General features: G+C 53.4%; 1 protein-coding gene across 14 annotated transcripts; it reads left to right on the top strand.

The window, feature by feature from the left end:
* The first annotated feature begins 3,663 nt into the window (after positions 1 to 3,663).
* TAL1 (TAL bHLH transcription factor 1, erythroid differentiation factor) lies at positions 3,664 to 18,699 on the top strand. Of its 14 annotated transcripts, none has more exons than XR_012511296.1 (6): positions 4,259 to 5,104; positions 6,715 to 6,872; positions 10,323 to 10,763; positions 12,094 to 12,188; positions 15,021 to 18,016; positions 18,282 to 18,699. XR_012511296.1 is itself a non-coding variant. In XM_074376530.1 (5 exons), exons 3-5 carry the CDS (start codon positions 10,324 to 10,326, stop codon positions 15,533 to 15,535), a joined length of 1,050 nt encoding a protein of 349 aa, XP_074232631.1. In that variant the 5' UTR covers positions 3,664 to 4,006; positions 6,715 to 6,872; position 10,323; the 3' UTR covers positions 15,536 to 18,699. The 14 variants fall into 14 exon arrangements, 8 of the variants coding, with proteins under 8 accessions (XP_074232631.1, XP_074232634.1, XP_074232628.1 ...); XR_012511298.1 differs by having other exon boundaries at positions 15,021 to 17,740; XR_012511294.1 differs by having other exon boundaries at positions 15,021 to 16,582; positions 16,974 to 18,699.
* The last annotated feature ends 8,888 nt before the right edge of the window (positions 18,700 to 27,587 follow it).

Below are 27,587 nucleotides of genomic sequence, written 5' to 3' on the forward strand. Positions count from 1 at the left end.
TTTCCTAGAAACATACAGCTGGCAAGTGGGGGCACAGGGCGGGAACTCAGGACTGCCTGACTGTTGTACTTGTTCTGCAGCTCCTTGGAAGCAGCACAGCCTGAAGCCAGACTGTCCTTGGCAGCAGTGTGAAACCTGGCTCCACCACTTACCTGCTGTGTGGTCTCTGGAAGTCACTCACCCTCTCTGTGCCTCAATTGGCTTACCTACAAAATGGAGGTAACAGTGGTTCCTACTTCATTGGGTTGTTGTAAGGATAACTGAATTAATATTTATGCAGTGCTTAGAACAGCACCGGGCACATAGCACCACTATATAAATGCACTGAAAATAAACGTGGCTACTCACAGTGCACACATACATCGCATCCCTCCAGAGGACAAGCTCAGGGAGAAAGCTCAGAGATCATCTAGCACCCAAAGACAGGGCAGGCAGAAACACTTGAAAAAATTTTAAAGCCTCAAATTTAGGGGTTTAGGAAGAACTCGGCCTTTGGTGGGGGTCAGGGACAGCTCAGAGTGGCGACAACCACGGACCCCTGGCCCAAAGCCCCAGAGTCCCCAAACCAGGCTATGCTCTTCTCTCCAGGCTGCTCCGCTTCAGGATCAGACTCCAGAGGACCAGTCTGGGTCCCCACGTCCCCTCCCGCTCGACATCCCAGCCCAGGCGCTCCAGGTTTCCTGCCCGCTCGAGGGCCCCCTTTGGTGCGGGCGGAGGAGGGGTGGCATTTCCTGGCGGGGCCGCGGGCAGCGTCACTTGCTCCTGGACACTCGGACAGCGCGCTGACCGACAGGCACCAGATGCTATTTCGGGCGGCGCCCCGCTCAGCGCGCAGTTTCCGTTTTTCCACCGACCGTCGGAAACCGCGAAGGAGGGAGGGTGTAGACGTCACGAGCCCCCATCCCCAGGCGGGGGGGGGGGGATGGGAGGGTTGGGAGACAGGTCAGGATAGCTGCCAGACTGTCAGTATCTGGAGCTTCGCTAATAGAGGGGGTTGGGGAATGTCACCTCTTCGCGCACTCCCTGCTGCAGTGCTGACAAAAGCCTTGCAGGTCTCTGTTCCTTCTCCACAGCCTTGGGGTGCCCGGCAGGTCATTTAATGTCCTGTAAAATAATCCAGCAGCCTGTTTGTGCCTCCAGGGCATCAGGGCACCTAAACTCAAGAAATTCAAAACCAAATGCAGAATCCCTCCCCATGCCAGTTGGCTTACAAGCTCCCATCTAGGCAAATACAGCCAGAAACCCAGAGGTTTCCTGGATTTCTGCTTCCTCCTCACCCCCCAAACTCAATTCTGACAAACCAATTTTGTATCCTAAACACATGTCAACTGTATCTGCCTCTTGCCATCTCTCCTGCTAGCACCCTAGTCCGCACTCCAATCCGTCTTCCCTGGACCACAGCATTGGCCTCAGAACTGGTCTCCCCACATCATTCCTGCCCCCTCACACTCTTTCTCCACCTTTCAGCCAAAGGGCTTTCTAGAAAAGCAAATCTGATCCTGTATAAAACATTATACCCCCTAAACCAAATAAACAAAATGGTTCCCTCCACCCCAAATTATTTAAATTGTTCACAGCCTTGCTCCAGCCCATACTAGACTTCTCTGTTTCTTTCATGAACTTCAAGCCTTTCTGCTCCAGTCCTTGGCCCACCTGGAAAGTTCTCAATACTCACTCTTCTACCCACCCCTCAGAACCCACTCTCCGATATCAGTCCAGGCATCAGTTCTCAGAGAAGCATTCCCTGGCTGGGCTCTCCCTTTTTGCAGGGGCTCAGAGATGTGAAATGACTTGCCCAATGGTGCCACAGCCCAAGGGTGGCAGTGCTGGGCTTTAAACTCAGAGTTATATGACTGCCTCTCTTTCTATTAAGTGATGCAGCCAAGAAAAGGCAACAGGGACCAGAGGAGGGAGAGATGAAAGCCAACCACCCCCTCCACACCCCCAGCTCCTCCACCCTCCTTTGCAGAAAGGCTTCAAGAAGGAAGGGGCAGAAAGGCTGGATCTTGAAGGACAGATGTGAGAGGTGGAGGACAGTAAGGCAGAAGCTGATACACAATGGAGGGTAAGTTGGATTTGATAACAGTGGGTGAAGTGGGGCTGGAGGCATGGGAAGAGAGTGAGAGATGGGGCTGAACACACCACAGAGGCCCATCCTCTGGGTCCCTGCTGAGCAGCTGGTGTGGCTGAGCCAGCAGAGGCCCTGTGGCAACTCCAGGAATTAGATACTTTTTCTCAAGACATGGGTAGCCCTTCTCCTATGAGATTTTGTAAAAGTTACTGGTATCCACATGGTACCCTGACTTCCACCAAACCGCACAAGAGGAACAGAGGGGACAGGCTACACTGAATTAACTGTATCTTCACTGAGAGTCACCTAATGGTGAAGAGAGGCCAGGACTCAGACTTCGGCCACACTCTGGGCTCAGTCCTTGACTGGGGGACTCAGTCTGTGAATTCTCAGATTCCAAAAGGACCTCAAAACCAAAATGCTGGAAGAACAAAGCAGCCTTGCACGGCGGGGAGAGTTGTGGACTGGGAACTGGATAACTGAGTTTGGGTCTTGGCTCTTCCTCTAGATCACTGTAGCTTTGGCCAAGTCATATCTCCCTGTGACTTAATTTCCTTCTCTAAAATGATAACTAGAATGCCTGCACAAGTGCATACAATGTCACCCTGGGTTCTGGGCTGGGCAAGGTTCGATAGGTCATTGCCCTCCCCACCTTTTAAAGATCATCTTATATACCTCACATCAGCTCTCTGATGTATGTGTTATCTCCCCATTTTAGAGATGAGGAAACTAAGGTTCAGAGCTAAGTGACTTGCAATATTTGAGCCTCCATCATAAAAGAATGAACCCAGATACCCTCCATGACTGAACTGATTGCCCACCCCTCACTGAACCCAGATTTCTAGGCCACAGTACAGATCTTGGCTCCTGCAGTGAGTTGAGCCCAGATCCCTCCTCCAAGCCAGGGCTCTAGCTTCCCTTCTTCATCCGCTGGGCTCCAGAGAGGACCCTGGTGCCCAATTTGCTTTCAACCCAGGCTCCACCACTCACTAGATATGTAATGCTGGGGAAGTTACTTTTACTCTCTATGCCTCCATTTCCTCATCTGTAAATTGATAATAATAGCACCAACCTCTTAAGATCGTTTATGAGAACTAAATGAGTTAATATTTGTACAGTGCTTCAGTAGATTAAAATGTTAAATTATGAGGGGAGGGATGTTCTTTGGCTCTGGGCTCAGCCTGAAACCCACTAGAATGGACATTTTAATCTGTCCGTTGACATCAGCCCTGTCTCCATACAGCCCCTGGATGTGACCTGTGTCCCATCATTCAGGCAAGCAGGCTCCATTTTAGAGCAGAAAAGAGCCCGGGTTGAAGGGGGAGGGCATCGGGAGATGGGGAGTTTTCTGGGATAAGAGGAACTGCCCATTGAAATCCTGGTAACCAGGACCCTACAATGAATGGATGCGGGGCAAGGAAGCGTTGAGAGTGATGGTTTTGGTGTTGTGGTCTTGCTGGGGTGAGAGTTTCTGAAGAAAGTTGTCGAGAAGGCCAGGGACTGAGGTTGTGGGGAACCCGGGTTTCCCAGAGGCCTCGGGATCCGTAATAAGGCTGGACCTGCTGGGTCCTAGACAGAGCGCCCAACTCTCTCTCCGCGGCGCATTCCGGAGCCGGTCCCAAAGCCGCGCAACCAGTCCCCACTCCCTCCGGTGAAATTGCCAAATTAAAATGAATCATTTGGCCCCATAATGGCCGAGGCGCTTATCGGGGGCGAGCGGACCCGCGGCAGCGCCTTATCTCCGCGGCGCACACGGCCCCCGCGCGCCTCAGCCCATGCTAACGAGGCCTAGAACGTGAGCGGGATTAGAGCACGGCGGTGGAGGAGCCGGGCGCGGCGCGGCGCGGCGCGGGCGGGGAACGGGGCGGGGGGAGGGCTCGGCACTAAGGACCAGGCCTCAAAATGGCCACACGCGTCCCCCCGTAGCGGCAAAACGTGAGCATTCTGGCCTTTTTCTGGGGGAAGGCAACCTGCAACCTCCCACGGAATTCCCCATCGATTTCCTCCCTCTTTTTGCCCGCTCGCAGAGGAGATTTCGTTCCTTTTCATTCGCTTTCTTTCGATGGGGGGCTTTTTCCACGGACGCCCTTGCGCTCGCCGCCGCTGCCCCTCCCGCCTTGGAGACTCTCTTCCTTCCTTCCCCTTTTCCTTACGCAATATACAGAAATGCGCGAGGCGGTGGTTGGTTTTCATTTCTTCTTGGTGGTTGTGTGCATGCGGTGGGATTGTGAGAGTGCGTGTGTGAGCTGTGGCGCAACGTTGACTTCTTCCGAGTGTGGTCTTCTTGGCGATAGGTTGTGTGTCCAAACTGTGATGGTGTCTGCGCTGTTTGATATGTAGATTTGGATTCTTTGAGGCTCTTCTGCGTTTTCATCGTTGTATATAATTATGCTCATTTGCCTTCTCGACATGGGTCTGGTTCTGTGTGTTGGGTTGCGTGACGTTTGCGATTGTGTTTAGGTGCTTTCGTTGTCGTGCTAGGCGTGTGTATTCCTGACTACGGTGGATTGTGCGTCCATGAGCGATTGCGTTTGACCGATTTCGTTGTGTCCCGCTGGACAATGTTAGGGCCTGACCCAGTCTGCTTGTGGGGCAGTGTTAGGCTGTGCTTAGTTTGCTTCCCTTCTATGGGGATGGACCTCCTGTGGCCCTGTCCGCACCGGGTTGTGTGCTTGTGTGCTAGTGTCCTCTGGAAGTGCATTTGTAAATCGCTGGGGGGTGGAAGGGAGGGCGAGCAAACAAGAGATGGAAGCGCTAGTTGAGGAGGCGGCATGGGGGCGGGGAGAGGGATTTCACATTTTATTCCAAATTATGATGTATTCGGAAGCCAGTATTGGCTTGAATGGGCAGACGGAGCCCGATCGGCGGCTGCTCTGTCTGGAGGTCAGTCTGTGCCTCGGTGTTGGAGGGGTCTGTTAGTTAGCGGGAGGCTCTTCCAGGCTGGAAGCTGAGCAGCGCTCGCGGAGGTCCGCGCCTTCAAGCCGGTAGCCGCCCGCTTCGGTTCCCGGGGCACTCAGGCTTCGTCCATTTCTGGTCAGTTTCACGGGTACAGCCGCCGGCGTCTGCGCGAGAGGCCTGGAAAAGACAATGAGCGCATTCTCCAGGCCTCGAGCCTTGGGTGGGGACCCTAGGGATCATCTCCAAGGAACATTTTCCCAACCCCTTCGCCGGTGAGCGACATTCCCGTGTGGGTCTGGTACCCGTCACATCGATGACCGGGGCCAGTCTTCATGGAGGGATGGGGTCAATGCTGCCTTAGCTCCGGAGGAAGAAAATATTTTGTTTTGCCAGTTACTGTGGTTGCTAATGTCATCATCATTATCATCATCTTTAATTAAAATCATCGTCCAGAAGCGAAACAGCTTGTCCCTTTTAGCTTCTTTGTAGCGGATAACAAAGCAGCACAGGTTTTTCCCCACCAGCACTGTTTTTTAAGTTGCTGGGTTTGAGGGTAGGGAGAGAAAATGGAGAGGGACGGACACAGAAGCTCCATCCTAAAGCAAAAATTAACCCCGACGTAAGACACCAGGAATGACCGATTCCTCCTTGTTCTCACCCCTCCCCCCATTTGGATTAAAAGAGGAGAAAGAAAATCTCCCTCATTGGATTGAAACCGCAGGGAAGAATTATCACTATATTTACACTAAAGCTGGGGCAAAAAGGAGGCAGCCTATGCAATTTATCCAAGACTTCGATGTGTGACTATAAACTGGACGATTTAGGCAAAACAAATTAAACAAAAACCTCCGGAGGAAAAAAAGTCCACCTAAATTTCTCTATCGCTACATCCTTAGAAGTGGTATTGGCTTTATTTTTACCATCTCTCTTTTCCTTGTTTATTGCTGCAAGGAATTACTAGAATTCTCCCCTGCTTTGCCGATCTGAACCCCGAAAAATCGAAAATCTTTTGTAGGGATGGTTGAGGGAAAGGCGAGGGCTCTTTCTTTTCTATCCCCCCTTTTTTTCCTTAATAAGTATGAAGAAAAAAAGGGACATCGATAGATCAGAGATCCCTCCTGTCCCCCCAATTTTCTCGAACCTGCGCCGTTCAGACTGTATCCCTTCGGGAAAGTAGACTCTGGAATTGGGTTCTGGTTTCGCTTTGGGCTGGAGTTGGGTAGGTGGGGGGTCATGGACAATGGAGGCCTTGGAGACTCTGTCCCACCGACCAGGGTCTGAAGACTAGATTCCCCTTTTATGACAGGCATCCCCCTACCCACCAGGCTAGGTTGTGGACGACTCTGCGCTGTGGCCACAGCTCCAGCCTGACTCGGTTCCCGAGCCAAGCGAGTAGACGAGTCAGTGCTTAGAAACAAACAGCCACACTGAGCCAGACATCCCGGTTGGAGAGTGCGATAATGTTCCAGGCAGTGTGCGGCAGGGCTGTTGTTGTTGGACTAAATAGTTATTCCTGATTGGTCAGGTGTAGGGTTCTTTTTTATCGGGGTACAGGGTCGGGGAGGCTTCAAACACCTGCAGGTTGGGGGTGGAAAGCTGTTGGCATTGGTGATCCCCTGGGCTCGTTGGCAAGGACATGAGGTAATTCCCAGCCATTGATCCCCATTTCTCTCTCTCCCTCCCTCTCGCCCTCCCTCTTTCTCTCCACCCCCATCTTTCCTGGAAACTCGCTTTGGGCGCGGCAGACCGCCCAGGACCAACCGTGGCCTAACTGCCAGTCTTTCTGCGAGAGAGGGGGAAAGCAAGGACCCCCATCCACAACCTGGACCTCAGCTCCCATCCCTCTCCGCCGGAGGAGTGGAGATCCTATTTAGAGGGGCCAGTCTCTCTAAATATGCCCCAGGTGAGTTTGAGGGGAACCTATCGGTGGAAACAGTGACCAGGAAGGCCTTGGGGTCTGGCCTGGGGTGGGGAAGCTCAGGACAGGACAGTTCAGTCTCAGATTGGGGAGGGGGAGGGGAGGACGAACCCAGAGCTGTGAATCTGACATCTGGCTCTGCCGCTGACTGTGGCCTCTGTGCCACTGTGGCTTCCAGAAGAGCCCTTTCCTTTTTCGATCCTTAGTAAAAACAGCTAGTTTGACTTAGTTCCCCACGCCACTCCCATCTGTCTTGGTTCTGTGGACATTTCCCAAGGCTCATAACTTTGGGACAGCTATATCCGGGTAGTGCAGGCATAGTGCAGGCTGCGCACGCTGGACTCAGGCAGGAAGAAGGCCGCAGCCATCCTGGCTAACGCCGTCCCAATTCGGGTGGGCCCTGACCAGGTCTAAGGTCTAGGGCGGGCCATGCAGGAACACCCCTCCACTCCAGCAGCAGTAGCAGCGGGCAAGTGGTTCTGTTCACTGGTGATTCTGGTTCTCTTGCAGACTTGTGAAGGCTTGGGGCTCCCCCAGGGGGTGGATGCGTTATGAGGGACAGGAGTCTGGGTCTAAGGCGGTGCCTTTGGCCGGGACATGGCGGAGGCTGTTTTCCTATAAGAAATTCTCCTAGCTGGGAATTGGAAGCTCCAGGAGACCAAGTGCCTGTCCCCTAGTAGCTCTTGGGTTCCCCTGTCTTGTTCAGGCACACACAGAAATGTTCTGACTGGCTGGCAACAGGAGATGGGGAGCCGGTGTAAGGGGCTGTGAGCTGCGTCTTGGCTGCACAAAGAGGAGATGTAATGGTCAAATTGTCTGGTGCTGTTGGGTTAGAAATTTTCTTCCCACTTCTCTCATTTTCCCCAATGAAAACAAATAAACAAAAATCACTCAGGCTTTCCTTTCAATAATCTTAACTGAAGCCATGTGATGGGGTTTAGTCACTGACCACCGAAAGTACTTGTGAATTCTCTACTGGCTTCCTTGGGAGCCTAGAACCCTGGCTTGGGTGATCCTGGTTGCAGAAGGAACCAGGTTTTCCTGAGGTCCTGGGAGGGGTGGGGCGAGGTTGGCCACAGACCCTGGGGACCAATCATAGGTTTCTCATGGGGAGCCTTAGACATATAGATATTTAAAAGCGTCTGGAGAGGGCATTTGGGGCCAGAGTTAACTCATCTCCCCTTGCCCTATGGGGATCTGCTTCTACTCAAAGCCATGGAATTAATCAGAAGGTATAAATGTGTCCTAAGGAGAGCTTGAGCTCATTCTGGCAACTGCAGAGTGAAATGTTTGTCACTCAGTTACAAGCTGGGCCTGAAGCACATGTCACTGGGCACACAACGGTATCGGTATCTGGGGACAGTAAGGTAGGGAGCCAGCCCCTTAAGGCCTGTATGTTTCACCAGAGGATGGTCTATTTCTAGTGCATTTCACTGTTGCAGCGGAGTCAAGAGGTCTCCACTGGTATACCGCTGGTGCATTTCTAGTGGCTGCAGTGTCTTGGCAGTCCCATTCTATGGATACAGATCTATTGTTTCCACCATAATTGTAAACTCACTTCTAATGAAGTGTTGAGGACCCACTGCCTTTTGCAGCTTGGGTACACCAGGTCTGGGGGAATTTTGTTGTTTCCGGGAAGAGCCCATGGGGCTGGCAGACCCAGGGCAGGAACATAATCTGAATGGTGATTCTCTATCAGCTGTGTGTCTGGTAGCAATTGAGTAGCTCCAGAGGAGGTTTCAGAAGGTCCCGACTCTCTTCTGGGGTGGGAGGATGGTTCGCAGGCTGACTCCCTTTCAGAACGGGTACAGTGGCAGAATGGCTGCCATGAGTGATTAGATAGACTCTGCTTGGGGCTGAGTTGGATTTTTCTGTATTTGTTTTCTGCTACAAAATACCCCGATTATATAATTCCGACAGCAGAAACTATTTTGAACATTTTATGAAACCTGTCGAGTTGATTATATACATATATATATATATATTTTTTATTAAAACAACTCACAAGCATTTCCACATTTGGACCCAGAGGCTCTTAGTTTTTCCATTATCATTCTTGCCAGGTCGGGGGTGTGAGAGGAGGTTGGCTCCACCAGCACCAAGATAGGGTGATGGAAGAACTGGAGGGAGCAGTAGTGGGGAGTGGAGCCTCTGCCTGGGGTCACCCTGGAGTATGGTTATGGAGTAGAGGAGTGTCCTTGGGTTGAGGGGGTGGTATATATGGGAAGATGTATATGGGAAGGTAACAAAGACAGAGCAAGATGGGAGTTCTGGTCCCACTCTGTGGCAAACAGGCGAGTGTGACCTTGGTCAAGGCAGTCCCCTTGCTGGCCCAGTCTCTCTGTCAGTAATAATGTTTACTTGAGCATTTGCACAGTGCTTTTAAATGTATAAATGAAGTATTCCTCCTATTTCCCAGAGGACAACACGGAGGCAGGAGAGAGAGGGAAAGGAGAGTGCTGGAGGAGTTCAGGGGCCTTCATGACACCCCCCCCCCCACTTGTGAGTGGGAGCCCAGACCGCAGTGTCTCAGGAGCACCCTTTGAATGTCCCGGCTCCACACGCCTCAACCAGTCTTCCCTTCTAGATCCCACCTCACTTCTGAGTCCAACTGAGCAGAAGGAGGTAGAGTGTGCAGGAAAGTAGGGCCTGGATCATCCTCCCTTCCTGTTGTTCCATCTCTGGTCCCTGGGGGAGTAAAGAGCCATTGGGGTTTCCAGTGGCTGCACAGAATACAGGTCGATTTACTGAGTATAGACAGACCCCCCCCCCGCAAGGCTGTTGAATATGTGTTAAAAGGGAGAGCTGTTTCCCCCCGATAATTTTCTGCCAGCTCTGATCCCTCTAGCACCCCTCACCAGGTTTCTGGGTGTATGTGTGTGATGGTAGGCTGGGGGCGGGTATCACTGAGAGGCAAGTAAGGTTCGAAAAGCACTCCACCTCTGCACAGCAGGTTCCCCCGCCAAAACCAAAAGGGGGGGGTGGGGAGAACTTGGTGGGGGATTTGTTCCCTCCTCTTCTCTTGCGGCCTGAGAAGGGGCACGGGGTGATATTTCTTTCTCACCTCTTTCTACATTTCCTTCCTCCTTTTTTCCACTCTGTTTTTCTTTCGCCGGCTGTATTCCTTTTCTTCCAATGTCTCTGTTGTCCTTCTCCATCTCTGTCCTTCCTGTCCTCAGTGCCTGTGTCTCCCAGGCACCCTCCCCTCTTCCTCCAAAGCAGAGACCCCATTTCCTTTTCGCCCCAGCATCGCGGGTGGATGGATGTGTGTCCACGTGGCGCTAAGTTTGTCAGCCTTTTTTCAGGGCTCGGCGGTGCGTGGGTTTCTCTCTCTGCCTTTCACCCACCCCCAAACCGTCCCGACCCCACCCCACGTGTGTGGGCTGGGGGCGGTGGTCAGAGCGGGCGTCCGCTTGTCTGTCTGTCTGCCCGCAGGATGACCGAGCGGCCGCCCAGCGAGGCGGCACGCAGTGACCCCTCGCTAGAGGGACGGGACGCGGCCGAGGCCCGCATGGCCCCCCCGCACCTGGTCCTGCTGAACGGCGTCGCCAAGGAGACGAGCCGCGCGGCCCCCGCGGAACCCCCGACCATCGAGCTGGGCGCGCGCGGCGGCCCGGGGGGCGGCCCCGCCGGTGGGGGCGGCGCCGCGCGAGACTTAAAGGGCCGCGACGCGGCGGCGGCCGAAGCGCGCCATCGGGTGCCCACCACCGAGCTGTGCAGACCTCCCGGGCCCGCCCCTGCGCCCGCCTCGGCCCCCGCGGAGCTGCCCGGCGACGGCCGCATGGTGCAGCTGAGCCCGCCCGCGCTGGCGGCCCCCGCCGCCCCTGGCCGCGCGCTGCTCTACAGCCTCGGCCAGCCTCTGGCCTCGCTCGGCAGGTCAGGCCGGCGGGAGGGACGGCTGGGCGGGCGGCGCGGGCACCGGGGCTCCCTTGCTGTACTTTGGGAGCCGGCCGCCCTCCTCCCCGCCGGGCGGTGCGGCTGAGCGCGCGGAGAGAGGGGGAGGTTTTACACCCGCGGGCGGAAAAGCCTAGGCTGGAGCCCCCGTGTGAGTGAGGAAGGAGTCCTCTGCCAGTGTGAGTGTGTGTGCACGCGGGGGTCAGTGTGCGGGTGTGCCTTGTGACTGCGGCGTGCACGGTGTGTGGAAGCGGAGGAGGGGGAGTGCAGGCATGCGGCTGGGCGTGAGCAGAAGGGTTGGGGGTGCTGCTTGGTGGTGGTGGTGGCGAGAGCGGGGACAGGAGTCGTCTCGTGAGTGTGAGTAGGAGGCAAGAGTGTGTCTGAATGCGCTCCGCTGAGAAATTCTTCTGGAAGCTGCAGCCATTCGTGAACAGGTAAGAGATGTGCACCCCAGGGTGGTTGAGAGAGGGCTCCCTCCTCTGAATCTCCTCGCCAGGGAATTCCCGTTGCGGAGAATGGAGCCCTCCCTCCTCTCCTGAGCCCCTCTGCCCGTAACAGTGATCTCTGGCCTGGAGCCTGGACTCCCTGTTGTGTGAGGGTGTCCATTTCCCTGCTGGGGCCACTGAGATGGTGGAGAGTTGGAGGCAGGGTTGGGGTGGGGACAGGAAGATGAGGCAGAGAGAGACAATGTGGGGCAGTGGGTGAGTTGGAAGACTTGGTGAAAGAAGCTATGGAGAGTCAGTCCAGAGTGGGTGTTGAAGGGGGCATGTCTGTGGGGCTGAGTCAGGGTTTCCTGTCTGTTGCTGGTCCACCCGCCCCATGGGGCTGGTGGAGGTGAAGGTGGGGTGAGGTTATGTGGAGGGGACAGCATGCCTGCCCTGATGTGATGTAGGAATTGCACACCTGCAGGTGTGAAGGCCATGTCTTCCTGTGGGAGCACCTGTTTGGGAATGGAGGTATCTGTGGACTGTGTGCTTGTAGCGGGGAGAAGAGTATGTCTGTGGGCTGTGTGTTCATTTTTGTGTTTGCTCCATGTGTTCACCTCTGATGTGTGTGTGTGTGTGTGTGTGTGTGTGTGTGACTCTTCCCCTTGCTTGTCTCACCACACAGAAAGGGTGGGGACATTGTGTGTGTGTGTGTGTGTGTGTGTGTTTCATGTCCCTTCCAGGCACCAGTTCAGGTGTGAAGGGCCCAAAGTTGCCCCGTTTTTCCAGGGGACGGGGACTCAAGGGCATGGGGGAGGATGGGTATGGAGCCTCTCTCTGCCCTCCACCCACTTGTGATCTTGTGATTTGCCTGCTCCCTCCCACAGTGGGTTCTTTGGGGAGCCAGATGCCTTCCCTATGTTTGCGACCAACAACCGAGTGAAGAGGAGACCCTCCCCTTATGAGATGGAGATTGCTGACGGTGAGTCTGAGTCTACCTCCCCCACCATGTACTCACTCCCTTAAGCTGTTAGAGCCCCTGAAGGAAGGATCCTCAGGGACTACTCCCTAGGTATCTCGCTTAGATGGGCAAGCTCTCTTGACTCCGCAGCTGTCAAAGTCCTCACTCTGTTGACCTGGGACCAGGGGAGGTCATGGGTGGGGCTGGCGGTTGCCACACTCACAACCCTGGGGAGAGGGGACATGGGAGTAAGGGCATATTGTGGCACTTAGCCCAGACCTCCAGGGCCAGTTGTAGCCCCCACTTTAGCTCCCTCCCTACACTTGTCAAGGATCATGGAGGAAGGGCAGAAACACATGTAGTCCCCTGCCTCTGAGCAGCAGCCCTCAGGGTTTCTTTGTACCTCTTCCCAAGTCCTCTTTGAAGTCCAGAGTCTGCTTCCTACCTGAAATTGCACCTTTAAGGATCTTGTCCCAGATCCCTACAAAGTGAGGCCCTCTTGTCCCCTTTACCAGAGGCTTGGAACTCCCTTCCTGACATCAGAGATTCTGCCTTGCTCCCTTCCTTCCCCCAGAAGGGCCTCAGCACTGCTAATGTGAACTACCAGAGTAGTCTTTGGCCCTGAATTTGGGGGAAGGAGTTCGAAGAGTGGGAAATCTGGGGGACTCCCTCCTGCTTCCCAGGGTTGACCAGATGTAGTAATTGGGGCCCAGCACCAGGAGGCAGGAGAGAGGCTCTCCAGAGAAGAGGGACTTCCTGGAGCTCCCAGTGCTTCCGACCAGCTGGAGCCTGGCGCACCTGTAGGAAGGGCACCAAAAGCCTTGGAGCTAGACTGGGATTTCTGCAAACTGCTGGTGAGAGGGGTGTGGATCGAGCTGCAGCTTCTGGAGGGTGTTCTGGAGAGGAGGAGGGCTAGCACCTGGACAAGGAACAGACATCAAAAGACCTAACAGCCTGGGGCACAGGGGTGTAGGGCTGAGAGGGAAGGGTGTTGGAGTGTCAGTGCTGCTAGGTTAGAGACAGGAGGCAGGTGTACCAAACAGGAAGCAGGCAAGACCAACCCTGAAATTCTCCAGGGAAGAGGCAGAGACAAGAGAAATCAGGCACAGAGGAGGAGGAGGGGGAGCAAAGAGCAGGGGTTTGGGAGGAGTGCAGGAGTGTAGAGAGACCATTACCCATAAATGATGCCAATATTCACCAAGCACCTTTTCAGTGCCTGGCCAGAGAGAGACAGAGGACGTGGAGGGATGGATGGACTCAAGAAAGTGAAAAATGTGGAGAAGTAGGTAGTTTTCTGGGAAGGACCAGACAGGAATAGACAGGGAGGTGACAGGGAGGGTGGGGTGCAGGCTATGTCCACAGGACTTTGAAATCAAGAGATTTAACCAAAAAGAGTCCCTAAAAGTAGAACTAACACAAGGTCTAAAGTCGGGACTTCATATGGATTCCTGTGGCTAAACTTTTCTGGGCCTCAGTTTTCTCATTTGTAAAGTGGGGAGGATAACTGCTTCCTCCCAGATTGTGGAAGGAACATAGTCAGGTAGAGTGCTTTTAGGGCCTGGCTCGGGAAAGTCTGTCTCGCTCTTGCCGTGACAGCAGCTGTGATGCCCCTCTCCCCACACAGGCACCCCTGAAGATCAGGCAGCAGCCATGGAGCAGGGACTGGTCCTCCCAGTGGCACAGCTGAGGGCCTCCCCTCTGTCTGGCCTGGAGCTGGGAGAACAGCAATTTACTTCCTTGGAGGTGCCTAGGGTAGGACTGCCCAGTGGGTGTGCTGTGCTTTTCCCGGCCTGGGTCTGGCCTTTAGCAAAAAGAGTCAGCTGGCTGGGGCCTGCGGGGGTTTGAAAAGACTGTTTCTGAGGCACTGAGGGCAGAGGACGAGTGATCTTCCCTGGGGAAAACATGATGTGGTTATGTATATGGATATGAGTGTGTGTGTGTGTGTATAGGTGTGTGTGGACCTGTAAGACAGAGAAAGAGAGATGGTCAAGCAGCAAGTGGCAGCACAGATGAGCTGGGTCATGGGGGCAGTTTCCCTCCCACCTGGCCCCAGTCTCCTTGGCTGTGAAGTGAGTCCGTGGGTCTTAGGTGATGGCTTCTTGCCTACACAACTTTCCACTTTGGGTAGCTCCTTTCCATCTTTTATTTACCTTTTGCTTTTTTTTGTTTATGTGTTTCCTGCTTGTTCATCATCTCTTACCCCAGGAACATGTAAGCTCCATGAGGGCAAGAACTGTGTCCTATCTACCTTTATTTCTTAGTGCCTAGCACAGTGCATGGTTGTCAGTAAATAACCGATGAATGGATAATAATAACTAACATTTTTTGAATGTTTAATCAGAGGCAATATTGCCTTAAGTACCTCTCCTGGGTTGGCTGTTATATCCACATGACAATCTTATGACTTGAGTCACTAGTATTTCCATTTTACAGATGATAAAACTAAGGCATGGAGAGTTTAAGGAATTTGCCCAGACTCACCATCTAGAGAGTAATAGTCAGGAATTGAGCCCAGAAAGTCTGGCTCCAGAGTTCGTCTTTCTAACTAGCACTGTATGGCCTCTTGGCACAAGTGAAGGAATGAATGAATCAATGATATATGGTTCCTGTCCTCAAATGTCTCACAGCCCAGAGAAGGAGACAAGCATGGAAACAATCAACAGTGATGGGAATTAAGGGTTTATAGGGCCATAGTGATTGGTTAGATCTGTCCGGAGGGATTGATTCAAGTTCTCAGAGAGGAAGAAACATGAATGGGGTTTTGAAGGATGAGTAAGTTTTCTGAGTGAAAGGAAAGAAGGCACTCTAGGTTTCCCAAGTTTTCCGATGGATGGTTTCTCTTCTTCCCCACAGGAGAAGATGCCCTGGGGAATCTCGAGCCCCCTCTCCTAACCCTTGCCCTCATGCCCCCAGGTCCTCACACCAAAGTCGTGCGGCGTATCTTCACCAACAGCCGGGAACGATGGCGGCAGCAGAATGTGAATGGGGCCTTCGCAGAGCTCCGCAAGCTGATCCCCACGCATCCCCCAGACAAGAAGCTCAGCAAGAACGAGATCCTCCGCCTGGCCATGAAGTACATCAACTTCCTAGCCAAGCTGCTCAATGACCAGGAGGAGGAGGGCACCCAGCGGGCCAAGCCTGGCAAGGACCCTGTGGTGGGGGCTGGCGGAGGGGGTGCGGGGGGAGGGGGCAGTGCGCCTCCAGATGACCTCCTGCAGGACGTTCTCTCCCCGAACTCCAGCTGTGGCAGCTCCCTGGACGGGGCAGCCAGCCCGGACAGCTACACAGAAGAGCCGGCACCCAAGCACACGGCCCGCAGCCTCCATCCTGCCATGCTGCCCGCCGCTGATGGAGCCGGCCCTCGGTGATGGGTCTTCGACCACCCAGGACCAGCTGGGAGGTTGCCCTTGGGCCGCTGGGACCATGGGCTTCAGGGCAGGTGGGGTGAGGACTGGGCAGCTCTGAAGCAGGGTATGGACTTGATGAGCTTTCCCTGATGTCTGAACTTTGGAAAGTCCTAACCGCCCCTGGGGCTGGCTATCCTGTTTCCTGCCTCACTAGGAGAACAGAAAAATGGAGCAAAGTGGTAGGTACTTTTTATGAAGATGGCACGGTCTTCCCCCTTTTCCAAATCCCTGAGGCTTCTCAAGTAAGAGGCTCGAGTGGCGCTGCTTTTGGCCTGGAGCATGGGGGTCCTGCCCTCACTGAGACCTGGGTGGTCAGTTCCTTCCCGAGGCGTCTGGCAGCCTCTGCCTGCCTTTAACGCCTCCAAAGCTGGCTAGGGTGGCTTTTGTGGCCACACGGTCCAAATATAGGTACCCGATAGCTGCCCATTTCTTGAGCCCCATCTTTACCCAGGCCCACATTGGTCCATCCAGCTTGCCAGCTGCCGCAGAGGGCCACAAGCCTCGAGGTGCCTTCTTCAGGGCCTGGTTGAAGAAGACGGCCAATGGACAGCCTGCTCTCGACTAGCTGGGCCAGAGGGTCAGAAAACACAGTAGCCCTTACTTCTTTCCCTGGGGATTGAAGGTCTGCCTTCTCCCCACTGAGACTTGCTTCCTTATCCTTGTGGCTCTGGGGACCAAGTCTGCAACTGTGAGCGTGTCCTGTGGGCTTTGTGCGAAGGCAGAGACAGGAGATGTGCTGACAGTGAAATTGAGCACGACCTGTTTGGGACACGTGGGCTTCAAGTCGCCATGGTGTCTCAGAGCTATCTGCCTGCGTTCTCAGCGACACATTGCTGTTCATGCAGGAGCAGATGCCAGTGCGCTGATGGGTGTGTGTTGGTGCAGAGTAGAGGTGCAGCCCCATCTCGAGTTCTCCTACTGCTCAGAGGGAGCTTCCTGCGGCAGGATGTCTGTTTGCGGATGGTCTGGTCTGTGTTGTGAAAATGAACCTGGCATGAACTCTGTCCTGTGAGTTCCTGGCATTTGGGATCTTGCTTGACTTCAGTTATTGGTGGGATCTTTAGGTCTTGATATGACCCAGGATCCAGCCCTACTTCTAGAGCCCAGGGAACCCAGTGAGAGACCAGGCCCTGGCAGAGATCCAAACACACGCAAATTCACTTAGCAGAACCTTCGACAGCCCTTGATTGTGCAGATTTCAGTCATCAAGGGTGTGTATGGGAGGCTGGCTTAATGCAGTTGAGGTGCTCCTCACCTCAAGTTGTACATCACATTTTTGTAAATCAAACCCTTATCCTTCATCTTTTAAAGAAGTACTAACGCAAGTCATTTGGTAAAGTGGAGAATCCTTTTGTAGAGTGGACCACTGCCCCTTCATTGATCCCCTCTGTCAATCCAGGTGGTGGGACGTAGTTTTCTTAAAGCGAGGCCTGCCTGTGACCCACATCCCATGCCCATGGAACAGACTGCACACAAGTCCAATACACCTGTCACCTGCCCTCCAGTCACCCCAGCTGGCTCTGACGAGGCTCTGCCTTGGAGATCAGAGGGAGAAGGATGCTCTGGCTCTGCCCTGCCCAAAGCAACGTGGAGGAACCGTCACTGCTGCTGTCAGGAGAAGCCCTCGCACGTTGTGGGCTTCAGTCTGGTGGTCTGCCCTCACCGTGGCGGGGCCTCGGGAACAGCCACACGCACCCGGGGAGTGATCCCTGCTCCCCTGCCTACTTCCTTTTAAGTTGTGAGGTCTAGTCCGTGGGGATGGGAGCAACATGGGTAACCCTTGTAGCACTCTCTGTCCTACTTCAGCCTCCTCTCCATCATATTTTGATGAACATGAGGATTGGTTCCCTTCTAATTTTTGGAAGTTCCTGTGGGGAATCCCATCTGTTTAAAGACTGAGCACCTATTCTCAATCCTAAGGCTGCATTTGCTTCCTTGTGGATTAACTTGACCTGGGAGTGAAAAGTGGCCACAGTGAGCCGACATGGGTGGGATTTAGGAGATGGGTCACACATTCTCTCAGGGACTCCTCTCCCTCTTCTCTCAGACTTGCAGTATGACCTGGGAAAGTTCTGTCAGTTTCTCATAAATACCCTGGTTTGGCCTGTCTCCTAGGGCTGTGGTGTGGACTGGATGGAATCATGAAAGTAGAAGCATTTTGAGATGGTGAGGAACTCTGTTGCCCTCGGTGTCATTCCTGCAGTGGAGCTCCCTATCCCGAGTCCAGGAGCCGGGAGTGGGCCGGTCTGCCTGGGTGCACAGCATCGGGCCATTTCGGTTCTAAACCACTTTAGCCTGAATCATCTAGCTTATCCTCATTTCTCCAGCTTGACCTCATTTCTCTCTCATGCCAAGGCGAGGCACAGGAGTGAGACTGGGAAAGAGACGTGGGCACATGAGCAGAATATGGAAAAAGGAACACAACCACCCACGACAGGCTGGGTAGGGATGAGCAAAGCTTCACGTCTCTGTTAAGAAGTAGACAAGGTCCATGATTTTAATTCTCGTTGCCAGCACCTCTCCCCTACCACACCCTTCTGCTTCCTCTGCCCCTTCTTCACCCACGAATATTCTCCATCCAAGAATAATATCTGTACAAAAGGGAAACTATATAAAGATGGAAAAAACAGGAGGAGAACAAAAATGATTGTCAGTGACTGGAGGGAATCACATCTCTTAAGACAAATTCATATCCTTTTATTTGTAGTGGCAAACAACAAGATGGTACAACCTTTATCCTTTTCCGAAAGCAGAACAAAGGGCACAGCATCTCTGGTCAGCCGCCAGCTGTCTCGGCCTTTGGGGGTGGTCTCGTCGTACTTGTGGTTTGGATGGTACGTGGCCCCCGCCGAAGGCTTGCCCCCGGCCCGTGTACATAGCGCGTCGTCCCTGCGGGTGGGCCCAGCACTTTCCGTCGATGTTGTACTGTACGTGATGCGTGGCGTTGGTCTCTGCATTTTTCTGCAGAAGAGGAGTAACCACTCCAGGTACCTTGTCCTTTGTACAGCCCAGAGGCCAGCACTGTGGGCGTGTGACTCTTTAGCGACAAAACCCATGTGGTGGTGATGTGTGTATATATATAAGGATATATTGGGAAGATTTCTAAATAAAAGTTTTACAGAGGGGCCTGGACTCTTGCCTGCACGCCGCACGCCTAGGACTGGGAGTTAGGATACAGAAGGAGACACTGACCTGTCTTGCTGACATGGGAGCTCAAGCCTCAGCCGTCCTTCCAGGGTGAGGTCCCACCTCCTACCCGGAGGCTTCCCGCTTAGGGTTTCTGTTCTTTCCCCTCTGCCAGGACTCACGGAGGGGGCCTCTTCTCATCACTGTGTACCCACACTTTGGGCTCAGGATCTCAGGGCAGAGAGTCCCATCTGCATCCCCTTGGCAGGGGCCATGGCTTTTATTGTGGGCTCAGGACAGATCAAGGTCTCACCAGAGGAGGGTCCCAGGTCCCCCAGTGACTCAATGAAGGCTGCTGCTCTCCTGCCTGCTCTGGGAGATTGAGGGTGTGGGTCTGACACGGGCTCAGGGACAGAGGCTGAGGCTTTGGGAGTCGTGAGTAGAGACTCAGGAATGGGAACGCTGGTCAGAGGCAAGGACTCTGGTTCTGGGGAGGCCTCTGCCTACAGACTGTTGGATTTCAGGGACCTCAGTAGATCAGATAGGCATTTCCAACAAAATACCAATCCTTTCTTTCGTTCATTTAACAAGTATTTATTGAGCCCCCACCTCGGGCGAGATATTACTTAAGTACTTGGGGTCTAGCAGTGAAGGAAACCAAGATCAATCCCTGTTCTTATGTCGCTTAAATTCTAACAGGGAGATAGTAGCTACACCGACACACGCAACCATGATGAATGTGTTGACTGTACAGTAACTTAGAAGGTGGTTAGTATTAAGGGGAAAAGATGTGCTGGTTGGGGGAGCTCCAGGGGCCCATGGATCACTTTGGGGAAGCCTTGCCCATCCTGCCAGGCTCTGATCTTGTCCTTCCCTGTCCTGGGGTGCTTCCCAACAGTAGCCAGTGGGGCAAAGGCATGCCAGTGCTTGAGGATGCTGCTCTGGCCTGGAGGGAAGCTCCTTGACTTTTGGGAGATGTGAAGTGTGCTTCTCGCCAGCCCAGCACAAGGAGGTCCCCGGGCAGATAGATGGTGAGACTTAGTCCTCGGGTGGGGAGACCAGTGGGAGTGGATTGTGGGTCTTGGTGATGGTGGTGGGTGCAGCCACCCACCTGGGGAGTAGCATGGTGAGGGGACATGAGAGAGAGAGAGAGAGAGAGAGAGAGAGAGAGAGAGAGAGAGAGAGAGACAGGGCTGGGCAGTCAGAGGCGTAGGAGAACCACTGGAGAGTGTGAGAGTGTGCTATTTCAGAGGCTAAGGCCAAAGAGGGTTTGGAGTGGAGGAAGTGGTTAGCTGAGCCCAAGGCAGCCAAGAGGGCAGGCAGAAAGGCCTGCAAGTGCCGACTGGATTTGGCAACGTGGAGGCCAACAATGACTTTGGTGAGAACGGCAGCAGGGGAGGGGTAGAGGCAGCAGCCTGACTGTCATGGACACAGAATCAGAAGGGAGGATCACCCATTTCCAGAAGGACCTTTCCCCGAAGAGGGCGAGGCAGTCCACGTCCAGAGAGTTTAGGAACAGCTCGTCTGCCCGGTTGCCACCAGGCAGAGACTAGGAGGCGATTGACTCCCAGGCTAGCCGAGTCCTTGGGGATCGTCTGGGCTGGTGCCCAGTCTCCAGATGGGGAGACTGAGGCCAGAGAGGAAAGGAATCTTCCCAGGGCCACATGTCCCATGAACAGTGACAGCAGTGGCAGGCAGGTCATGGCTGGGCCTCCTGCCTCCCAGGTCATGGGGAAGGACTACTGTGGGGCCTAGCCTGAACAGCCTGCTAGTCTCTCCAGCCTCATTTCTCACCACCCCGCACTTCAATTTCTTTGCTCCTATCGCACTAGCCCTTCTGGTCCAGGGCGCAATGTTTTTTAACTGTCTGGTTTTTGCACTTTGGGTTTTAATCCATCCTCTGTTCCCATTCTCCATTCATCTGGTTAACTTGTCCTCAGCATCCAAGAGGCTGTCCTGACTCTGGGCTCAGCTGCCCCCTCCGTGTCTGTGCAGGCCTTCCTTCACTCTGCTGTCTGACGTTTGTCCTTTTGTCCACTTACCCTCTAAAACACATGCTCCTTGAGGGCAAGGCTATGCCTGATTTGTCTCTTCGCCTCCAGCACCCTGTGTCAGACCCGGCACGGGTCCCTTTCTACCTTGGCTGCATGAAGAGGTTGCCCTGCATGGAATCTCCCAGCTCGGTGTTGAGGCCAGTGTGAAATGAAAGGGTGGATGGGTTGGATGGGTGGGAGGCTGGGTCATTCCTGCCAAGATGCCTAAAACCATGGTCCTGGGATGGCCAGGGGCAGACAGACAGCTCTGCCACTGGGCTGGCAGAGGGCCGTGGGCTGCTTTGGTTGGTGGGTGCAGAGGGGGATATGAGCTTCCTCAGGCTGGGCCCCTGCAGCCTGGTTATCATACTGGACCTGGGTGGGTGAGGAGGGGGTGATGACAATCAGGAGGCTGTTTATCTGGTCCACTCATAGCAGCCTTACCTCCTCATGCTGCCCATTCCCCTCGTCCCAGCTTGCAAAACAACTAACTGTTCTCCAGGAGCTAGCCCTCCCCCTCTGGTGCTTGTGAACAGCCTGCTGGGGACAGGCCATGGTGCTGGCACAGTGTCCAGCAGTAGAGGCTCAGCCGTCATGAGTCAGAGTAAGGAGAGGAGTCAGTCAAGATCACCCAGGCACCTTCTCTGTTGTCCAGGGAAGGAAATGAGACCTAAAGAGGGCATGGGCTTCACCAAGTTTACGCAGGATTTGAATTCAAGTCTGAGTCCAGAGCCAGTGCTCATGGCTGCTCAGGAGAGGAAGAAGAAACAGCCAACAGGTAATTATGCTCTCAGAGCAGACGGACCTGCACCATGCAAGGGGCAGACAGCAGGCTGGGCTTGAGGACAGGCTTGGGGACAGTAAGGACAGTCAATGTGGTGTCAGCTCAGGCACAGAGAGGCCAGGACATGGGAGGGATTGAACAGGAAAGGCAGCTAAGCCACAGAAAGCCCGGCCTTTGGGGTCAGAATTACCTTGGGTTCCAGGGCTGCCACTTATCATACCTGCTGTGTGACTTTGGGTAAGTCACTTAACCTCTCTGAGTCTCAGTTTCCTCATCTGTTAAATGAAGATATTAATACCCCTCTTATAAGGCTGTCATGGGATTTCAAAATAATATATGTAGAGTGCTTGTGTTTTGTAGAAAGAGCCATTATTGCTGGAAATGGAGTTGGGATAGGGCCATACTTGGAGTGGCAGAAGAGAGAAAGAGGGCAGAGAGGGAGGTGGGAACATTAATCCTTCACAGCAGCAGGAATCCCTCTAGACCTGCCCCATGCTGGGCAGTGCTGGGGAGGCAGCAAGGGATCTTCCCCGTCCCTGTCCTCAGGGGGCTTGCAGGCTGGGTGGAAGTGGGATGGAGGGGAACAGATATAGAACATTATAACCCTGGAGGCCAGTACTGTGAGAGAGAGGCCCCATGACTGTGGGAGACCTGGCTCTGGCAGTGGAGGCCTGGAGTACATGTTTGCTGAATTGAAGGAGCCTGAAGGGGAGGCTGGGGAAGGCTTCCTGGAGGAGGTGCCATTTCCTTCCTTCCAGGTGCCTTTGTGGGGAGGCACAGGCTGTCCTGAGCCCCAGCACCTTCTCTCAGTGGCAGATGGAAACTGCTCCAGGGATGCCGATCCTCTCTCCTGGGGGCCCAACTCCTGTCCAGGCCCCCTAGGGCAGAGCTGGGCTGCTAGAGCTACCCGGTGCCCACCATGACGTTCCCTCTGGCTCCTCCTTTCCCCTCTCGCTTGGTCCGAGCCCTGCCTCCCTCCCCAGCTCCTGGCCTTCTCTGTCCTCACAATAACAGGATGTGATCCGTTCGAGGAGCGGAAGTGGGGAGGACGGGCAGTGCTGATAGCGCAGTTCTGACTCTTCACTCTCCCCGCCTCCCCTCCCCTCCTCTATGGACCGGGCCCCGGAGTTTGCCTCCTCTCCAAGGCCCAGTCTAGGCCTTTCTCTGGGTTCAGGAGGGATGATTTTGGGGTCTTCAGGCTTGACTCAGGCCTTAAGCCCATGGAGAGATACACAATGGCCCTCTGCAGGGCCTGCTTTGCAGGCCTGGAGACAACTGTCTGAGACACTGAGACTCAGGGATCTGGCCTGACAATTTCTGGGCTCCAGACTGTCTTCTGGTGCTGCGGGAGCCTAGGGGTGGGCAGGTGGGTCCTCAGCCTCCATATGGGCAGGGCTCCACCCACCCACTGCCTGTTCCTATGTGGGCTTGATCCAAGGCAGCGGGGTGATAGAAATCACCCAAGAGGTCCTCGTCAGGCACTGACCTGGCTCTGCCTCACACAAAGTGTGGGATGGGCTGCCGGACGGGGAAACTGAGGCTCCGAGAGGCAAAGGGATTGTTTAAACTCAGCATGAACTAGGAGCTAGTTCAAGCTAGAACCAGCTATCCTGATTCCCAGCCTGGAGCTCTGCCCTCACCCCAAAGCAGGTAAACCCCCAAATACTGCCGAAATCGCTGAGAGGGGTGCTACCCAGTCCCAAACTGAGGCAATCAGAGGAGAGCTCCTGGCTATACACTGTGAAGGGGAGTTTTGGTTATGTGTTATTCTGTGAGTCCCTCAATATGGGGAAGACACAGTCTCTCCTGACTCAGTCTGTTATGCAGATGGTGATCTGGAGAACAGCCCCCCGCCCCACAATATGATCCTCACCCTCTTCTTATCCCATAGCCACACCCCCAATCTCCCCGCCCCCCAGCCCCCAGCCACGACCCTTGCCTTTCTGAGACCTGGTGGAGCTACGGGACCAGGGTGGAAAACCCTTTCCCACCCCATGCCTGGTGACAGCCCAACCAGCTGAGACCCGGGAGCCCAGGGTCCTCAGCCCTCCCCAGCTCCCCCTCCACAGCCTGGGACCTGCGGTGCTCCTGGGTCCCAGGCTCTGCAGGATCTCGGGGGGCCGGGCCTTCTGCCCTCTGGCCGTTCCCACACTGCCGCCCTGGTCCTCCTCTCCATGCTCCGCCCCCTCTCCAGCAACCCTCCCGGGAACTGCCACATTCAATGGGCTATCAGCCTTCCTCATCACTCTCACGCCCCCCCTCCACCACCCCTGAATAGGTGGGATCCAGACAGATACAGGCACTCCCAGCCCCAAGCCCCCAAGCAATCTCTCTCAGGACCTCCTGAGACCTCAGAGCTCTGACGCCCACTACCTGCCTTCCACGCTCAAGACTCTGGTCCTGAGGCTGCGATCCCATGTTCCACAATGGTGCGTTCTAGAGCAGCGGTCTAAACTAGGGGCGCCATGCCATGATGGTCCTGGTCTGCGCTAAGATTCGACCCTGTGAGTCTAATGACAGGTAGACGTTGAGGTCTCTGAGATCCTCAGATTCTGTCACCTAGGAGTTGTCATTCGGGGATTGCACGATTCTGCTTTGGATGATTCCTGGACTCCCTGTGGCTTTTTGGCAGCTGCAGTAGATTCTGAGGCACAATGCAAGGAAAGGCTTGTGAGACAGGCAGAGCAGGGCGAGGGTTGCCTGGCTTGGTTATTTTTTGAGGAGGGTGGGGGCAGGGTTGGCCACAGTGCCCTTCAGGGTCCACATCTGCTTGGTTGGGGCTCAGCCAAAGCTGGGCTGGTGGTCCAGTTGCCCGGCTGCGGCTGCGCGGAGCGGGGAGCTGGGCCAGCAGGCTTTCTGTATCATGCTAATGAGGGCAGTGGCAGGCGAGGAAGGGGAGGTACCGCTTTTGTCTTGCACTTGTCATTGCTGGAGGGTCCTCAGAGAGAGACAAGGGGCCCTCCTCAGACCCGAGTGCCCGCGATTAGCCTGCCATCACTCACTTTGATGGCTCCCAGTGCTCTGGGGGTGTGGATAGAGTTTTGGGGAGGGAAGGGGGAGCAAGAGTGTTCGTGTGTGCCTCCCTGTGTTTTCCAGGGAGTGTCCTAAACAATCATGCTAATTTAAGATCCCAGGGAAAAATATGGCCCCACTATCTCTCCTCTATCCTCTCTTAAGGGCCTGTTGAGCACCCAAAGTGTTCCACATCCATCATCCCTTACTTTCCCACCTCTAGGTCTTTGTATAAACCTGAGATGCCCTCTCTGTAGTCTCTCACCCCTAGTAACAGTTCTCTGATGCACAAATGGATCATTACTTTCATTTTATTATTGGGATTTTCAAATATATATGAAAATTGAGAAGATCATATAATAAATGGCACAAATCCATCACCAACTTCAATAATCATCCACGTGGGTAAATTTGTTTCATTTATACTGTCATCCCTCCCCACACTTCCTGTCCTTGAAATGGATTATTATGAAGCAAATCCCAAACATGTTATTTCATCTGTAAATCCAGTTAAAATCTTTATTAGTTGACTAAATTAAAAATATCTGCTGAACGTGCACTCTCTCTGGTTGAGTGCTACGTTCTGGTAAAGTCCTACTCATCTGTCAAAGCTCAACTCAAATGTCACCTCTTTCTGGAAGTCTTCCCTGATTCTTTCCTTTCCCCAGGGAGGTGGGGTTCTAATTGTATACCTCCTTCACAGAATTCATTGCTTTTTAATAATTGTTTTGTTTAGTATGTGAGGAGGAAGTATAAGGCATATTTAAGAGATTTAGAATCAGATAGGTGTGGGTTCAAGTTCTGGATCCCTCTACTTTCCAAGTTTAACTTACTTGAACCTCAGTGTTCTTGTCAGTAAAATGGGGAGATAGCACTCACTCACTTCATATTGTGAGGATTAGATGAGCTATGAATCCCAAGTGCCCAGCACAGTGCCTGACTCACCGTAAGCATTTTTTCCAGAAGCGGTAGAATCACCAATGTGACATGTCTCTCTGTCACCGTGGACTGAGCTGGGGGGCAGGACCCAGGTGTTTCCTATGTGTGTCCTGGCCCCTGGGAGGCCTCTCTACAGGAGTATGGTAGGGGAAGCCTCTAATTAGCTAGAAAATAGGCAGACTGGGCTCTTCCACAGAGTCAATGGCCCTGCCTGGCCAAGGAAGGATTCTTTGGCAAAGAGGCTCTGGGTTAACTTTTGGGCTATTTAAGGGTATTAGTAAAAATCTGAAAAAGTAACAAGATTGATTTTGCCTTTTTAATGCACATTTACTTTGTTTATTTTTAAACTACAAGTTCTTTCCCTGCCCCACCCCCCAATAAAACATTTGTTGTTATAGAAAATCCGGAAAGAACATAAAGAGAAGGGAAAAAAATCACAAACTCAGCCCAGGTCACCAATAAACTTTTTGATGTATTTCCTCCCTTAAAAAAAAAAAAAACAAAAGAAAAAGAAAAAGCATGTTTTTAGTTTCCCAACGGTGAAATTGCATTTTGTTTAACTTCTGCTTGTAGCTCCAGCCTCTTAAAGTCATTTTCATTTTGAAAGTCTGAGTCTGACCTTTCGATAAAAGCTCCAAGAATGAAATGGTCGGATGGTTTGGGTGTGGCTCCTTTTAGACTGAGTTAGAGGTCGTGAACATGTAGCCAACAGAATGTCTCTCACCGCCCTGCTGGAGCTTCTGTTCTGAAAAAGGACTGGTTTGGGTCAGGGCAGTACAGCTCAAACACTTGCCACCCTGTTTAGATCTGGGTGCTCCTAACATTTACCAAGTATCTCAAACTACAAGATATTCAGATGCATTATCGTCCAACCAATCTGGTGCGGCATTACTGGGAAACAGAGGCTCAGAGAAGTGAAGAGACATGCTCAGATGACACAGCTACTCAGGGGGTGAGGATCTTGACCCCCAGCTCATACTTCCTGGTCCCCAGGGACTCAATATTGTATCTATCCATTCCTCCCCTGCCCCTTGCTGTGTTCTGCTTCCCCCTGCAAGCTCACAGCTCCTGCTTGCACACCTCTAGTGATGGGGGGCTCACCACCTCTCAAGGTCATCTCTGCTATTATTAGACAGCTCTTTGAGACAGACTTTTCTCTCAAATCCAGCCTCTGTGTGACTCCTCTCATCACCCCCCAGCTTTGTCCTCAGAGAAGAGGGCACAGAGCACAATTTCTCTCTCTGATCTGGGACAGCCCTGCCGATATGGAGACAGAGACCCCCAAAGCTGCTCCTTTTCAGGCTGAAAAGCCCAGCCTCTCAAAACATTTCGTAGACTAATGGTAAAATTAGTAACAAGGGAAGAAAAAAGTTTGAGACAGGATGAAATAAAATCAGTTACAAGACTCCAAAGGTTCTGAAATGTGAGGTATGCCTGATGCTTGTAGTTTGATCATACATAAAGGCCATATGTGTTGCTTCTTTATTTTCCTTCAGTTCAGATGAGGATCTGCTCCCCATCCATTTAACTAGGCATCTCTTAGGGCTGGGTCCTCGCCTGACTTCTCACCCTTCCCTGTCCTGGCTGTATCATCCCTACCTAAGGCCTCCACCTCATTCATAAGCTGCTGAATTCTAAGCCTCTATTCCCAGCTCAGATCTCTCCCAGAAACGCCAGACTGACACCGCTAGCTGCATCCTGAGTCGTCCCCCAGGCACTGTCTGCACTGGAAGCCAGCATTTGCTTCATCGCTCATGGCTTGTCTCATCCATAACATGTGAGTTCCTCCAGGGCAAGGCTGCATAGCTACAGTGCCTAGAACTGCACTTGGTGCAGAACAGACACTTTGAAAGTTTTGTTAAAGGAATGAATGCATGCTCTCTCCTCATCCCCAACCTGCTGTTCTTCTAGTATTCTCTGGTTTAAAAAACAGCCCCAATATCCAAGTGTTGTCCAAGATGGGGAATTAGGTACCACCTTGACTCTCTTCCGAGGCCCTGACTCCCTGCATCCTTGTGGTCACTGTAGCCTGCCAGTTGTATCCCTTAAATTGCTCTTTGATCCTCCTACTTCTCTGCATGCACGGTTCTGAGCCCAGCCACACCACCTCTCTCCTGGA

Source organism: Camelus bactrianus, chromosome 13 (assembly GCF_048773025.1).
Source record: "Camelus bactrianus isolate YW-2024 breed Bactrian camel chromosome 13, ASM4877302v1, whole genome shotgun sequence".
Lineage (NCBI taxonomy): Eukaryota > Metazoa > Chordata > Mammalia > Artiodactyla > Camelidae > Camelus > Camelus bactrianus.

Coding starts and splice junctions, on each gene's coding strand:
- TAL1 (XM_074376530.1), top strand. CDS start 10,324: ATGACCGAGCGGCCGCCCAGCGAGGCGGCACGCAGTGACCCCTCGCTA. Junction 10,764..12,093: donor CCTCTGGCCTCGCTCGGCAG/GTCAGGCCGGCG, acceptor TCCCTCCCACAG/TGGGTTCTTTGGGGAGCCAG. Junction 12,189..15,020: donor TGAGATGGAGATTGCTGACG/GTGAGTCTGAGT, acceptor TCTTCCCCACAG/GAGAAGATGCCCTGGGGAAT.